This window comes from Vipera berus, assembly GCF_964194415.1.
Source record: "Vipera berus genome assembly, chromosome: 4".
Lineage (NCBI taxonomy): Eukaryota > Metazoa > Chordata > Lepidosauria > Squamata > Viperidae > Vipera > Vipera berus.
The window spans coordinates 70,515,608-70,533,215 of NC_138206.1; the positions used below are offsets into that span (position 1 = coordinate 70,515,608).

The 17,608-nt window shown below is 39.9% G+C and overlaps 1 protein-coding gene across 5 annotated transcripts in view; it reads left to right on the forward strand.

Annotated features, from left to right (window-relative positions):
* Positions 1-17,608, forward strand: part of CTPS2 (CTP synthase 2) — a 147,054-nt gene that overhangs the window by 99,196 nt on the left and 30,250 nt on the right. For all 5 annotated transcript variants that reach the window (XM_081327030.1, XM_081327028.1, XM_081327029.1 and 2 more), the window contains 2 exons: positions 10,125-10,221; positions 15,774-15,829. In XM_081327030.1, coding sequence (XP_081183156.1) covers positions 10,125-10,221; positions 15,774-15,829 — 153 coding nt within the window. The remainder of the gene's footprint in view (positions 1-10,124; positions 10,222-15,773; positions 15,830-17,608) is intronic.

Here is a 17,608-nt window from a genome sequence, read left to right on the forward strand (position 1 = left end):
AGTTTGATATGTTCCTCTTTGGTTTCTGTGAAGATAAGGATGTCATCGAGGTAAACCAGGACCCCCTTATATAGGTGCTCTCTCAGTACGTCATTAATTAATTGCATAAAGACTGCGGGGGCCCCTTGCAGTCCAAATGGCAATACTTTGAATTGATAGCACCCCATTGGGCAGTTGAATGCAGTTTTCCATTCGTCTCCTTCCTTAATCCTAATACGGTAGTATGCTTCCCTCAGGTCTAGTTTGGTAAAAATCTTTCCTTTCGATAGGTGGGATAGCATATCCTTCATTAGGGGAAGGGGGTATAGATTACATTCACTAATTGTATTTAGGTTCCGGTAATCCACAACCAAACGAAAGGAACCATCCTTCTTCTCCCTGAACAGAACCGGGGCGGCTACATTGGGTTTGGCGGGCTCAATAAATCCTCTTTCTAAGTTTTTCTTTATGAATCTTTCCATTTCTGCCATTTCCCTTGGGCTCATGGCATACATCCTGGGTTTTGGGAGTTTTGCCCCAGGTTTGAATTCTATGGTGCAGTCTGTGGGGCGGTGGGGGGGGGGAGCTCATCTGCTCTTTCCTCACTGAAAACCTCAGCCAGGTCCCTGTATTCCTCCGGTATCTCTGTTAGCCCCTTCTCTTCCCCCACTGCTGCTTTTTCCTCCCTCTGGGTTGGGGGGGTGTTTGGGGGTTTTACGTTTTCCTGTTCCCCTTTTGGGAAGTTGAGTTCTGCAGTCCTCCAGTTTATCCCGGGGTTCCATTTCTTCAGCCATTCCAGTCCTAAAATCATTGGGCATGCCATGCCTGGGGCCACTATAAATGTTATGTCTTCCTCATGGGACCCCAGGGACATGTGGAGTGGTAGAGTGGCTAGGGTAGCTGGTCCCCCCCTGCTATAGACCCGTCTAATTGGCTGAAGGAGATTGGTTGTTTTAGTCTCCTCACTGGGATGCTCAGTTCCTCCACCAGCGTTGGGCTGATGAGGCAGCGGATGCAGCCAGAGTCTATCAAAGCTTTTATTTCATTGGCTTTTGGTGCAGAGGAAGCTAATATAGTTACTGTCTTAAGTATGGGTGGAAGAGGTCCACTTACCAAAGGTTCTCCCTCTGAGCTGTCTTCCGAGGTGTCCACCGCCCCTGCAGTGTAGGCCGGAGTCCAATCCCAGGTTTTGGCAGAAATTGTGGACTCTACAGCCTCTGTCCCCTTCATGGAAGATTCTTTTGGGTTGCCTTGAGACTTCCCCAGCTTTTTGGAAGATGGTGCCTCTGTTTTGCGTGGAGGGGCTTTCGAACGACATTCTGCAGCACGGTGGCCCTCTCTCCCGCAATTGAAACATCCCTTTGATTTTTTAGCCGTGGCCGGTGGGTTTTCCCCCTCACGTGTTTGCTCGAGTGGCGGGCGGCCCCATGGTTTTCCTCTGCGTTGTCTTTTCAATAGGTCTATTTCCACTTCCTCTGCCAGGACATACCAGTCATCGAGATGGTAGGGGTCTCCCCGAGGCAGGCAAGCGTCATACAGGTCGTAGTTTAGACCGTCTTTGAAATGGCTGAGGAGGATGTCTTCTGGCCAGTTCAGCTTGCTGGCGATGGCTCGGAATTCTTGGGTATATTCGGCCACTGTTCTCCTGCCCTGCCTCACCGTCTTGATTCTCTCCCGGGCCTTCCGGTCAGCCAAAGGGTCCTCGAATCGTCGCCTCAAGGATGACATGAATCGGTTGAAGTCGTTGAGTTCTGGGGCGTTGGAGTCATGCAGGTTCACCACCCAGTCTGCGGCCGTCCCGTCCAGGGCAGATTGCACAATTCGGATGCGTGTTTTGTCACTGGAGATGTCCCGTCCGTACTCTTCCATGTAGCTGAGGACTTGGGTTAGGAAAAATCCCAGTCGTGATGGCTCCCCCTTGAATTTTGCTTCCAGGGGTGGGAATCTTTGGCTGGATCGTTGTCTGCGCCGCAGAGTGTATCGCTCCTCATCTCGATCCCCATCTGTGGGTCTGGGGAGGGTGGGTACCGCTGAGTCAGCGGCTCCTGTTCCATTGGACAGCCCTGGGGTTTCAGGTGTTGGATTCCTTCCGTTACCCCTCCAGTTGCGACCCCAGGTGTTGTGGTTTCCAGCTCTCTCCTCCCTTAGTGAGCTCAGGGTTGTTTTCATCAAGTCAATAGCTTTTTCCAGAATCCGCTCTTCCTCACTGGCGTGCAGGGAGTTCTCCATCTCTTGTTTCCATTCCGGTTGGTGGTCGCTCCGTCTCAGGGTCACTTCTCTCGAAGCCTTTTCCCACTCACTTTTCCTTCCAACGCCCATCGACCACCGGGGTTTTTGTTCGTGCTGCTCCGCCGTTTCCTCCCAGGAGGAATATGATGCTTCAGCTTCCCAATGTTTCTGAGAGTTCGGCTGGGAGGAAGGCTCCTTCTCCGTGGGGCTTTCTTCCCTTCTTGCTTCATCGTCAGACATCATATTTATTTGCAAAGTCCCCCGGTAAGGTTCTTCTTCCCGGGTTGACTTTCGTTACAAGCCCTGTCTAATGTCAGGACCCACCCCAAACCACGTCTTAGGAAGACAAAAACTCTTGGAGTCAGGTTTTTAGTCCAAAAGAAATCTTTACTATGACATGCTCGGTTGTAGGAAATGAGACAGGGCTTAATATTTCCACGATGTAGACCCTTATAAAGAGTTCCCGGTTTAAACCCCCCCTTAATCCCCATTTGGTCAATCCCCCCCATCCTTCCTCTCGTATCATCCATCTCGTGGGAAAAAGGAAGTTAGGACCCTTTTGTTTATTGCTGTCTGCCGTGACAAAAACCAGATGCTAGCCCCCCCCTTTTGTTTCCCCAGTTCAAAAGGCTTCTCCTTTCCTTTGAAATGCCTATTGCCGGTTCAATACACATCTATCCTCTTCTCTTCGGGAGATGGCAGAATCCATGGGATATGTTTGAAACATTCCATTTATGAATATGATATAAATGGATTCTGACAGTGACAGACTTCCATGAACTGTAGGAATGAAAGGAGAATGCTTGGAAAATTGAAAATAGGCGCTGTACTTCCTCAACATGCTTCTTCAAGGTCACCCAGCTGGAAGAAGGAGGGAGCCGCACACCAAATTGTGTTTGGTCTGACCATTATGAAAAGATCTTGCATGGACTTGATTGGTTACACTGGGGTGGGCAATGAGAGACAGTTAAGTGGGGTGGAATAGAACTTAAGGATTTTGGCATGTGATTCTCAGTTCTGACTATGCAATGCTACAATACACTTGATCTCTAATAAAACTATAACTTTCTCAACAAATGGAGCCAAGGATTGTTTTTATTTAGAGCAGGCATGTCACACTAACAACGTCACGTGACATCACACAACGTATCATTAAGGTATGTGTTTAGTCAGGTTTAAAACCAAGGTAGGAGGAAAGCTATCATGTAAGGAGGGCTAGAGCAAGAAAGTGTCCAATCTTTCATCTTGCTGCCAATCTTAGAAGCGTGGTTGAATTACAGGAAGCATTGTATGCGTTTCATTTCTTGGTAATTTAAAATTGGTTCATGTTTGGCTTGTTTCACAATGCCTTAGCTTAATGGGATTCTCCTGTAGATAATCTAATCAAGATAATGTCTATGCACATTTTCAAAAAAGCTTTATATAGTAATCACCATGCTTTTTAAGCAGGTCTGTTTTGAAGATATGAAGGGAAAAGGGACACATACTCTGTAATTCAGATCTAGAGAGGCCTTCTAGTAATCATCCAATCAGAGGAAAGAACTTTTTCAGTAGAAGATATCCTCTGGAGGAAGGAATAATAATAATAATAATAATAATAATAATAATAATAATAATAATAATAATAATAATAATAATAATAATAAGAATAAGAAGAAGAAGAAGAAGAAGAAGAAGAAGAAGAAGAAGAAGAAGAAGAAGAAGAAGAAGAAGAAGAAGAAGAAGAAGAAGAAGAAGAAGAAGAAGACGACGTTGGAAGGGACCTTGGAGGTCATCTAGTCCAATCCCCTGCTCAGGCAGGAAACCCTATACCATTTCAGGCAAATGGCTGGCCAGTCTCTTCTTAAAAACTTCCAGTGTTGGAGCATTCACCAATTCTGGAGGCAGGTTGTTCCACTGGTTAATTGTTCTAACTGTCAGGAAGTTTCTCCTTAGTTCGAGGTTGCTTCTCTCCTTGACTAGTTTCCATCCATTGCTTCTTGTCCTGCTTTCAGGTGCTTTGGAGAATAGCTTGCCTCCCTCTTCTTTGTGGCAGCCCATGAGATATTGGAACACTGCTAAAATGTCACTCCTAGTCCTTCTCTTCATTAAACTAGACATACCCAATTCCAGTAGCCATTCCTTATATGTTTTAGCCTCCAGACCTCTAATCATCTTTGTTGCTCTTCTCTGTACTCTTTCCAGAGTCTCAATATCTTTTTTACATCGTGGTGACAAAAACTCGATGCAGTATTCCAAGTGTGACCTTACCAAGACATTGTAAAGTGGTATTAGAACTTCACGTAATCTTGATTCTATCCCTCTGTTAACGCAGCCTAGCACTGTGTTGGCTTTTTTGGCAGCTGCAACACACTGCTGGCTCATATTGAAGTGATTGTGTACTAGGATTCCGAGATCCCTCTCACAGTTTCTACTGTTTTTTTTATTAAAGAGTTTTACAGAAACAAAATTTTACAATACATCCCCAAATTCCCCCCTCCCCAAACCACCCCACTTTCCCCCCCACTTCCCAGAGCTAAATACAGGGTTATAGTTATAATAATCATATTCTAAATAAGGATTATCCATAATATAAAATTAACCAAGTTCATAATGTGCTTTAACTCCCCTTTAACAAAGATACATACAAAATACTAAGACTAAAATCAATAACAATATCCCTCTAAAATCTACTCATAAGCTAAATGGAACTTTTTAGTCCCATATTTATTCTGAATATAATCTATCCATCTCCTCCAAACTGAAATATATCTTTCCTGTGAATGATACTCCATTTCCAGCTTAAAACTTGAAGAAGATAATGAATCTGAGTTAAAGTTAAAATCCAACTTAAAAATTCAGGTCTTCCTGCTTTGCTCTGCCTGCTTCTCAAAGAAAAAAAATACTCACAGTCCCATCTAAACAGCAGGTGTAGATGTCGCGTCTAGTTCCACTCCTTTTGGAGCGAAAGCGTCCTGGGAGCGGAGAGAGCCTGGGCTCCAAGGGAGCTCACCCCGTTATCCCCCAAACTACTTGAGGGAATGACCGGGGAACTCTACCTCTAGCCAAACAAGCTCGCCTCTCCCTCTTCTCCCGAGGGAGAGGCTCCAGCGCCGCGGGACAGCTGATTTTCGCTGCCTCTGAGCGCTCTGACACTTCCCAGGATCGAGCGGCTTCAAAACGTCGCCATTCGGCGCGGCAGCGCTACCAGAACTCACAGTTACTACTATTGAGCAAGAATACTATACCTGTGCATTTGATTTTTTCCTGCCTAAATGTAGAACCTTACTTTTTTCACCATTGAATTTCATACTGAAAACTTTGTCATTTTCTCAGGCTTTTCAGTGTTGCTATGTTTTAGCATTTTAGCTCTTTTTTTCCATATATGTGGCTTTTATTATTTTATCTACATATAAAATACAAAGAGAAATAGAAATGGGAAATTAGAGGAAGGAAAAAGAAAGGGGGAAAGGAAGTGTAAGGTACAAGGGAAAAATGGGAAAAAAGGCTCCAGCCTCCAGCCTCATTTTAAAACAATAGTATATAACTAGCCATGTATGTTCAGTGTTAAATTTAAGTCCCTCCCTCCAAACTACCCTCATAGAATGTTTTTTCTTTTGTATACATCCTTTTTAAAACTCTATGTTTTTCTTTAAACTAATACATCATTTTCTTTAACTTTCTCTTAACAAGATACTCTCAAATATATTTTCAATATTTTGCATACTTTAGGAATTTCTTAGGCATCATATATGTAAAAAAAGGTACATTTTCAAATTTTAGAATGGAATAGAAATAGAATAGAATGGAGCTGGAAGACACCTTGGAGGTCTTTTAGTCCAGCCCCCTGGTCAAGCAGGAGAACCTATACCGTCTCAGTCAGGTGATGTCTCTTCTTAAAAATCTCCAGTGATGGATTGCCCACGATTTCTGGGGGTAAGCTGTTCCACTGGTTGATTGTCTTCACTAAGTTTCTCCTTAATTCCAGGTTGCTTCTCTCCTTGATCAGTTTCCAACCATTGTTTCTTGTCCTTCCTTCTGATGCTGTGGTGAACAACCTGACCCCCTTTGCCTTGTGGCAGTCCCTCAGATACTGGAACACTGCTATCATGTCTCCCCTATTTCTTCTTTTCTTTAGACTAGCCAAACCCAAGTCCTGCAACGGTTCTTTGTAGGTTTTAGCTTCCAGGCCTTTGATCATCTTAGTTGCTCTTCTCTGAATTTTTTCCAAACTCTCAACATCTTTTTTTGTGATATAGTGACCAAAATTGGCTGCAGTATTCCAGGTGTGGTCTTACTAGGGTTTTATAAAGCGGAACTAGTACTTCATGTGATCTTGATTCTGTGCCTGTGTTTATACAACCCAGGATTGTGTTAGTTATTTTGGTTGGTGCTGCACACTGCTGGCTCATAGTCAGCCACTAGGACTCCAAGCTCCCTCTCACAATTACTGTTTTTAAGCCAGGTCTCGCCCAATCTGTATTTGTGCCTTTGGTTTTTCCTGCCTAAATGTAAGACTTTTAGATTAAGACTTTCTTTAAGTTACAAATATCAACCAGGTAAAAGTCCATCCTAGTTCCAGTTAACTCGTTAAGTTTAAGTCACTCCTTCCAGTTTGTCTTCACGGAGTAAAATATTTTTCTTCTCTGGAAAGTTTATCAAGTAGTTATAAGTTTCCCTTTTTGTCAAGGATTTCTCAACCTTGTTGGTGTCCTTAAAGAAAAAGTCCCAAATTTGTCCTTTTAAAAGTTGTGGATTTTCTTGAAGCTCTTCTTTCAGTTATATTGAGAAATTTATATTTAAACCATCATAATAAGAGTTGATGTCAGGTTTATATTCTAAAATTGCAGTTGACTCCTCTGAATTTTCAGCTGCTTGTGAAGATGCCTTGGTAGTTTGGTAAGTTTCTACACATGTTTGCATCTCTAAAGTAGTTTGAATTTTTTTTATCATCCTTGGAGCACAACTGATGAATTTTATTCTTCAAATGCATACTCCTCGATCTTGACTCCCTCTTTGGTCAAAGAGTAGCTTTTTTAGAAATTGCTAGCTGTTCAGGAATCATAATCAGAAAATTTTAGTCACCCACAGCAAGGCAGACCAAGCTACAAATTATACAAATATTAAACTAAAACCACAATTTTCTGCCTTTATGTTTCTTTGTTAGCTTTTTTTTTTTGCTCCACACTTCCTTATTTTGGCTTACCTTATCAGCCTTCTTCCTTGTTGTTTAACACTGAAGAAATCCCCCAAATGGCACAGGTCTTCAAAAAGGAGTAGCAGACTGTGACTAAAAAGAGCCTCTTTTAACTTAGTAAAGATTAATAGTCCTTAAAGGTGATTAAGAAATGAAAAGCACAACTTACTGTCTGTTTGAAAAGTAAATTTCAAAGTGGCTGCTTCTTCAACAACAAACAGATTAAAGCCCCTCCCCCCCCCCCCCCCCCCCCCCCCGCTTTTGGCATACATTTGCTTTGAAGCGCAGCTCCTGAAGTTACTGGCAGATCTCAGCTGTATCAGAGGATCTTGTGGGGTAATTCTAAGACTTTCCCTAGCCAAGGAGAGTCATATAAACTGAAAGAATGCCAGTTCCTTCTGTTAGAAGTTGAAGAGCTACAGTTGGTCATCTTCACTGGAAGTTAGCATTTTAATTATTTTAAGATGCTTTCAGTAGTTATTGATTGGTATGTATAATTGTACTTTTATTTTATGTTTAGATCAGGGCTTTTCAACTTTTTCACCCACTGTACCATTTTTAAGATATGGCAACATCCGAGTACCACCAGTCACCTAGCAAGGTGTCAAAAGCTTGATGACAAAAAAAGGAAAAAAGTGATGAAGTACAGGTAGTCCTTGACTTATAAGTTTGCTTAGTGACTGTTCAGAGTTACAATGGCATTGAAAAAAGTGCCCCCTCCAAGCCACAGCTGAGCAATACACCTGCCTGCCTGCCCAGCGGCGCTCTTCCTCCTGTCTGAGGTTTTATTTTTTATTTTATTTTTATTACATTTATATCCCACCCTTCTCCGAAGACTCAGGGCGGCTTACAAGCTTAGCAGTAGCCTTCATTCTATGTATATGCCTGCTTATTAGGGCTTTCACACACACCCCAAGCGGCATTATTACAAAGTCAGCTTATTGCCCCCAACAATCTGGGTCCTCATTTTACCTACCTCGGAAGGATGGAAGGCTGAGTCAACCTTGAGCCTGGTGGGATGTTTCATTGTTGTGAGCATTTCTGTTGAGGATTGGCAGTGGGGGTGGGGTGGGGGGTGTTTGGTTTTTATTCCCCCCATCTGCTCGGTGGTTGCAGCAGGTTTTGGTCACTTCACATGACCCTGGGACACTGTGACCGTCATAAATATGAATCAGTTGCCAAGCATCTGAATGTAGATCACAAGACCCTGGAGATGCTGCAACATTCCAGCTGATCGGTGCTTCTTCTGGGCTTAGAAGCACCAGGATCAGCACGGAGCTCCAGCTGAAGCCTGGCGCTGATCCTGGCGCTTCCGTTGAGCCCTGAGAGCCCTGCAGCTCCAGCCATCTCTCACTCAGGCTTGTGCGGTGCTACCACCGGTTCAGCTCATTCCCCTCCCCCACTACCACTTTTCTAGGATGGTCACGTATCACCTGCTAGGTGCCAATGTACCACAGGTGATACCCGTACCACTGGTTGAAAAGCCCTGGTTTAGATTGTACTGTAATCATTCATGGGTTTATTACATTTAAGCTATTCTGAAAATCCTGATTGATCGTTGAGTAGGTTAAGAATAAATTTTAGGAAGAAAAATACATGATCATTCTAGATGGCAGATGTCAACTACTTCCAAGTTCTTTTCACCAACTTCCCTGCCCTAAGCTGATATCTTTCAGAAAGATTAAATACTGCATTCTTTCTCATTAGTAGCCATCAGTCAGATTTAGCAGGAGTCTGATTATATCATAACCAGTCTGTGAACTTGTAAAGCATAAGGATATGTAACTATCCAAATTGGTTTCTACAAAATGTGGCCATAGCTTAGTTTGTTGATTTGTAATCCATCAAGTGTCTATGTATGTGTGTGCATTTGCCTTCATGTTGACTCCAGGCAATTGCCTGGACTGGTCCTTGCAGTTTTCTTGGTAAGATTTTTGGAAGTGATTTACCATTGCCTTCAAGTCATAAAAAGGGAGTTTTTTTAAGCTAAAACTGAACAGAAGAAGTTATGATTCAGTGTAATGTTAGTATCAAACCTGTGGAGCCAAGAATATAACTGACACATGTTAAATAGATATGAAGAACAAAAGTTAAGTGTTCAGAATTTTTTTAAAAAAACTTTTCTGCTCTCTAAATAAATCTAGAAAATTACAGAAATTTAAGGTGTGATTGTAGCAGCTATTTATGTGAGGACCACCTTTTCACATATTATCTGAAAGCATTCAGTCACATCATTAATGCAGTGAATCCACTCTAGTTATTTTTTATATGATCTGTTTACTCTGCATTTAAATCCAAAGAACTTTACCACCGTAATCCAAACTTTACTTTGCTGTTTAGTGTCTTTTAGCTTAGAATTAAAACAATCAGGTCTTCTGAAATATTAGCCACCTGGAGTCATATATTAGAGATGGGAGGCTATGTAAATCAAATAAATAAAATACAACATGGATATATTTCATGTTTTACTGCTGCTTTGAAACAATTCTTACTCCAGTATGAATATGGATAAATATGGTTTCTATATATTAAATATTAGGACTGATTTCTACAACTCTTCTAGGAATATGTTTATCATTTTGATTTCATGATAAATAAGTTGCTGGTGGAGCCTGGCTTTATTATATGCAGTATTTCAGTAGAAATTGAAATAGATTTATAGGCACATATTTCATTTTTTATGTGTTTGATTTGTCCAAAGCATAAATTATACAAAAAACGTTTTTCTTTCTTTCTGAAGGTCATTGATATGCCTGAACATAATCCTGGTGACATGGGAGGAACAATGAGACTAGGGAAAAGAACAACTATCTTTAAGACAAAAGACTCTTTGTTAAGTAAGTCATGGCATCTTTGGTTAGATCTTTTGCTTTTGTGTTCAAACCATATAACAGTATCTTGTTCAAATATATACTATTTTAAGAGTAACATTAATTAGATTTAATATCTTGTCTTGGTCTTAAATCCTAATTATAACTCTTGTTAAGCTTCTGCTTTCAGAAATCATTAGAAAACCTTAGGAGATATCACAGGATGAAGTTGTCCTATAATTAGGATTCTGAAGGATGTAATTACTACCTGTTTCTGGTACCTTCTTCAAAAGATTAGATGTGAGTCTGTGTTAGAAGCAGAATCTTGATCATTATCATCATTCAAGGAGCAAAACAAAATGAAGCATTGCTCTCACTTCTTGATTTTATTTATTTAACTTGCAAGAGGCTGCAGGAACAAGGTGCTTCTTTTCTGACATATAATTGATCCTGGACAAACATCCCTCCTATCCAAAAGCAGGATGCTGAAAGGAAGGGATCAGTGGCATGAGAAGAATTGGGTTCATGATTAAGCAAAGCCAAAATTGATTTCCTGCAGTAGAGTTTAAACATCTCTGCTTGGAGTCTATAACCATGTGGGGAGTTGTTTTCGACAACAGCCACTCATTTTCAACTCTTCCTTTCAGGAACGGCTGTTGAGAAGTTGGTAGAGAGGCATCAGTTTGAAATTGTTCTGGTTCTTCCTAAGTGGGTGGTTTCATTCAGTGTTGTCAGGCAAAGAGTAAATACTGAGTTTTCCTAGTTTGTCTGTCCCAGCTTTGACCTTTCCCCCATTCTTTTTAAAATTTACATTAACCCCTTGAGAAGGACCTTTGTCAGTTGGTGGTGAGATATCATCAGAGTGCTAAGTATATAATTATACAGATAGTCCTCAACTTAAGACCACAATTGGGCCTGGAATTTTGGTCACTAAGCAATTTTGTTGTAAAGTGAGATGTCACATGTGTTCCTAATGACAGCAATCCCAGCAATCCACATTGTTAACCAAATTGTATTGATCATTAGCTAAAGATCCATTCTACCCCAAGACATTTCAGACTTGGCCCCTCCCAGCCCCGAGCCTCAGGAAGATGATTGACTCCCTTCAACTTCCCCCATCTATTTCCTCACCCATCTCTGCCCATTGAGCCACCTGGTACCCTGCCTTGTAGAGTGGCAAGCAATCCTAGAACCACATGCCCACTCAGTTGCCTTCACTACCTTGCACTCCATAAATTCCTCTTGCTTTTTAGGGAACGGGAGTCCTATCTCCTCATTTTGTGTTAGAAAATACAGTTTTATTCTATAAAAATTCTGTTTTAGTCTAAAGAAATTGTAGCAGAAGATTATTATATAGCCATACAGATTGGGAGCAGAGGTTGGATACATAGCCATAGAGATCAAATGAAGTGTACAGTGTACAGTCATCATGGGCCTTGGTTGTTATTGGTTTTTAACTGTCACAGGAAACTCTCCTCAAACTTTAGATTGTAACCATAGATGTAACAGTACCATCTACTGGCTGAATAATTCTGTAGTTGTTGCAATGCAAAATACATTCTAACATGTATTCCAACACTCCCACTCAACAACTACTCCTTATAATAGTCTCATTTCTGACCTTAGTTCTGCCTCTTGTTTCTTATGATTCTTCTTTTAACTGTCCTGCCTGTCCATAGAGCTGCTGCTGCAGCAGCTTCAGCCTTAGCTCTCCAAACAACTGACACTGCAGCTGCTGTGGCTCTAATTCTGGCTCCAACTGTTCTGGGGGACCAGGGTGGCGGCTGCCGTCTCTTTTGGTTTCTCCTTCTTCTTTTATTCCACTTGGATAGTCTTTCTCAGTTAATTTCTTTATTATATCAGGACTTCTATGTTCAAGTTGTCTGATTGCAGTTCAGCTGATACAGTTTATCTGTAATTTTAGTCTTTGCAAGTAGGGTATCCCCTTTTGTGATGATACAACTGTCCCCTTTAAAGATCACTACATTGCCTTGTTTTGTGAGCTTCTTCACTGACAAAAGATTAGTTTCAAGAGCAGGGACATACAATACATTTTTCACAAATATTTTTATGGTGACACTGTGAGACATAGGACAATAAACAAAACCCTGTCCTATTCCTTCTAATTCTATTATTTACCCACTAGTTGTGGTGGGGGTTTTTTTTTCTGTTTTACTCTGGTTGAGGTGAGTAAAGAAATTTCTGTCATTTGTAATGTGACTCATAGCTCTTGAATCAACACATCATGCCTGCAAAAATTAGGTGCAGTTTTTGGCTTGAAAAATATATTAATTATCTGAGGCAAAATCAGTTTCTTCCTTCACATTTTTGGCCTTTTGTAGTTTTTGCATTCTAGCTTTCCGGATTCTGTAATCTGCTTTTAAATGACCCCTTTTCTTGCACACAAAGCATTCATGTTTCTTGCTTCATGTAACTGTTTTTATTCCTATTTTTTATCTTTAAAAAAGACTCTGTGACAGAAGCACCATCACTATTAATGCTTTCTGTTTTATACTTATACTCATCCATAAGCTTGCCCTTAACAATTCCAGTGTTAGCTCATTATCTGGATGTGCATCAAGCGCAGTGACAAGCATTTCATAACTTTCTGGTAAACCACTCATCTGAAGGATGTTTTGGCCAACTTCATTTATACATTTCCACATACCTGATGAGCAGTCTGCTAAAATGAAGTAAGGCTATTGCATGCACTTGAAAGAAAACTGGGATGCTTGTAATTGTGGAGTCTGTCTGGCAAGAACAAAGAATGTTTCTTCACAGAGAATATGCACATGTAACACTTGTATCAATTCTAAGTGGTTAGAGGACTGATAACAGTAACAAAGAGTTAGACATCCTGCATACCTCAGCTAGACTTAGGCATAGAAATGGCCTGGAGCAAATAGAATGTGTATTAGATGAGGCGCCTTATCCCGCCTTCCAATTAGTGAAAATGTATAAAGCTTTCTTAATTCTATTGTTCGAGGTTCTTTGGCATTTTCTAGCCAGGCACCTTTTCTTGGAGCGCTTGAACTAAAGGAAACAAAACCTGCACCTCATGTTTGATGTTCTTCATCAGCGTGAATTACCCTGTTCTGTGTTTAATATATTTCTTCTCTAATCTGTACCTATACTGGGCTTATACTGGGTTCATCTCTGAATTTATCTCTGGGTTCATCTCTGGGTTTATATGCCCTCACACTGGACCCATAACCTGTTAAGAAAATTCTGTTTTATTCTATAGAAATTGTAGCGGAGGATTAATATATAGCCATACAGATTGGTAGCAGAGGATGGTTACATAGACATACAGATCAAATGAAGTGTACATTGTATAGTCAGCATGGGCCTTGCTGCTTAACAATTTCTCAACTGTCACATGAAACTCTCCTCGAAACAAAAGGAACAATAGAGTATAACAATAGATGCAAACTAAACACTGCCATCTTACTGGCTCAATAATTCGGTAGTTGTTGCAATACAAAATACATTCTAACATGTATTCCAACATTTTGGAATAAGAGGCCCAGAATGTTCAGAAGCGTTAGGTTAGATAGGATACAAATAACTGTATAAACATGAAAATGAATAAAATCATTGTGAAGAATATATTCCATATCTCCAATTATTCCATATTTGCATTTAACATGAACTTGAATTGAATAAAATTTATTTGCTAGTCTGTAACCTCTTTAGAACTGTATGTCTGTTTTTATTGTTCCCTTAAAATGAGGACTTTACACAGTTTGAACCAAGCAGGAGTCGGGGGAAAATGTCTGGGTTATAAAAATTAGATTTACCAAATAGACCAGTAGTCCAAAATACATTACAGTCTAATTTATTTTTCAACTGACCTCCTTTATATTTTTCCTCTAAACTTTCTAGGTCCTTTAGGAATCAAGCATAGTTTGTACTTTATGATTGTTGCTATATTACATATTCATTCAAATATTTCCTGTTCTTAAACAAAACTACATTGACAGGAAAGCTGATTTCATAAAGAAATCTACCAACATTATAGTTCAATAAATATAACATGAATCATTCAAGTTATGAACTTGGCAAATGCCAAACCCATTAACATTCTTCTTAATGATTATTGAAGAAAACATAATTAACTGGGTCATTAAGCCATATATGTAATTTAGAATCTATAAGGATTACATTTGTACAGCATGCTAAATAAAATAAACAATCTTGATCTGATGATTCATCGGTTCTCCTAATTTAGGATTAGTTTCATTGGCTGATTATAGCTTTTCAAAAGACTGATTAGAAACCTTTCCTAATTCTTGTACCTTGTAATGGGGTTGTTAGGTGGTGCACAGACTGCTTATACTCACATCCTGGCTTCCATGGCATGAAGCTTGCAAAGGGCATTTCCTCACAATGGACCATTTATATCATGGCATCAATAACTTATATGCCTTCACCTTGGGGCACCAATATAATTTACACAAGGCCAAGAAGTTAGGTGAGCTTTGCTTGTAATGAGACTTTTTGTTTGGGGGGTTGTTGTTTGAACCAGGAAATCATGGTTTATATGTTGTGGTGGGGTTTTTAATTTTTGTATGCTACCCGTGGTCACTGCAGAGTTGGGCAGCTCTATAAATAAACAAAAATAAATAAATCAGGGTTGCTTTTCCAGAGCAGAGCTTGCACAAATGCTCAAGTCAACTTGAGGAAAAATTAGAGAGGAAAGACTGTTCTGCATAACTTGTATGACCGCTATAGTAGCTACTATATTGGGGAAATAAATACCAAGTGCAAAAAATACAATTGATATGAGCTATTTTGCAACAGTTAATAGATGGGTCTGCCATGTACTAGAAAGAGGGTGAAGCAAGTGGAAAGAAATGGTTATTGAGCTTAACTCCTACTTTCTGCTCTGTCTAATAGTATTTATAGAATATTCTTTTTTTGCCCATCAGACTTTCTATTCATATCACATTTGCAGCTCTCTATATATGAGCAGCTGCCTTACAGGTATACTAATTATATGGCCACCCACTTTCACATGGTGATTCAGCAGAGATACAGAATAGGGATAAATATTGCCATAAAAGTATCTGATCTGCCTTCTGGACTAGCACTAGGTCAGGAAGAACTAACTAGTACAATGCACTATTACACTGTATATTCTGTAATAGGATATATTCTGTACAGTGTGTCCTTCACAGCTTTATAACGAATGTGTATTTTATTACCTCAAAATACTTCCTGAAAAGTTTCTCTCTTTATCCACATAGTGGAGCTGGAATTGATGTTCTATCTTCCTCAGCATGACTCTTCTGAGGAATCCCTTTTTCACATACTGTATATGTTTTTCCCTTCATTTCATGACTTGTAATTGAGGTATCTTCTTATGTTTGACAAAGTTGTTCTGTGCCTTCTCTCTGGAGGATGAGCGGGTAATAATGGACCCAAAGAACTCAAATTCAAGGATATGAATCTTCCAGATTGGATTGCTGAACAATGTTTATGTACAAGCTCTTGTAAAGTTGATTAGAAATTGTTAGGATGCAAACAAATGATGTTAGTAGCAGAATATTTTTAAAAGGTTTGTGATTTTTTTAAAGGAAAACTTTATGGCAATGAAGCTTTTGTGGAAGAACGGCATAGGCATCGCTATGAGGTAAGTGACACCTAACCTATTTTTTCTGGGGTTTTAATTTTTTTAAAAAAATTATCCATATTAAGATAATGACATGTATCACTTCTTAGTATAATAGCATTAGGCATAATCTTGAGGCTGGCAATGGGGTCCTTATATAGTGGGAGAAGAGTTTAGACTGGGTCATGAGCTCATGCCCTTAATGGAAGCCATAAGCTTCTAACAAGTTGTTGCTGTGATACATGAAGCTGGGCATACTCAGGGTGGTTTTTACTTGGAAGCAGATAGACATGAACTGAACATGGAATGCATTGCTATTGGCCCTTTGCCATTGTGAAACTGAGGGCTCTGGGTATCTTGGAACTCTGCAAATGGGAAGAACCTTTTAGGATGATGTTGTCCAATCACGTTTGGATCAGGAAGGTTTCAAGAGGGGATTGGAGTTTTCTCAGCAATTTAGTAGGCAGTTCCAGTTCATACCATAGCATTAAACAAAATGCTGTGTGAGACCTTTCTCTTGTTTTCTGAGAATCTATCAGGAGATTAAGGGACGCGGTGGCTCAGTAGGTTAGGATGCTGAGCTTGTCGATCAGAAGGTTGGCAGTTTGGCGGGTCGAATCCTGAGTGCCGCGTAACAGAGTGAGCGCCTGTTACTCGTCCCAGCTTCTGCCAACCTAGCAGTTCGAAAGCACATAAAAATGCAGGTAGAAAAATAGGGACCACTATGGTGGGAAGGTAACAGCGTTCCGTGCGCCTTTGGCGTCTAGTCATGCCGGCCACATGACGGAGACGTCCTCGGACAAGCGCTGGCTCTTTGGCTTTGAAACGGAGCTTAGAGTCGGAAATGACTAGCACGCATGTGCGGGGGAACCTTTACCTTTACCTATCAGGAGATTAAACAATTGAAAAGTGACATAAAAAGAAATAAGAATACAACTGAGCATTGGTTCATAAAATAACATAACATTGATGATTATTAGTTAGATGCAAATTTGAGTGAACAAGAAATCCAGCTTCATAGCATACAAGAGAGAAGGGAATGTACATCTGTGCCTCATTTCATTATTTTTAAACTATGATTAGGCTATAATGGCCGAATCACTCTGTTGTTTGTTACCAAAAGCTTCCCTTAATAAGTGCTACTAAAAATAATAAAATCTTAGAAGAAAATTGCAGATACTAATCAAATCTTTATTATGGTCATAAGGAGGGTGGGATACAAACAATTTTTTTAAAAAAAGTTGAAAATATTAAAACAAAAGTTACACATAATTAAAAAAGAGAATAATACATTTTTGAAAGCTGACATACACAAACAGTTTAAGAAACATGGGGGGACATTAAACAAATACAAGAAAACAAAAATATATGGCTAAATCTTTTGCAATATAAAACACTCTTAATTAACAACTTAAATATGTATTAAGGCTAGTTTGAGACAACAATCTGATGGATTTTAAGCAGTACTGCACATTCCATTATTTTTAAACTATTAGTAAGATATAAAGACTGAATTACTCTGTTATTTGTTACCAAAAGCTTTTCTTAATTAGACCTATTAAAAATGATAAAGTCCTGCCCAGAATTGGCAATGTATGTTGTCACATACAGGGAAATATAAAATTGTCCTGTGCACCCTGGATATTTATACAGTGATGGTGAAATGAGGTTAGCATGAATGTCTCTGCAATACAGGCACTGGAGAACAACATGCTTTGTTGTTTCTGTATGCCCAAAATCACAGGAGCATTACCTTTCTGGGTAATGAATTTTCCTATATTGGCCTTTAATAAGAGCTGA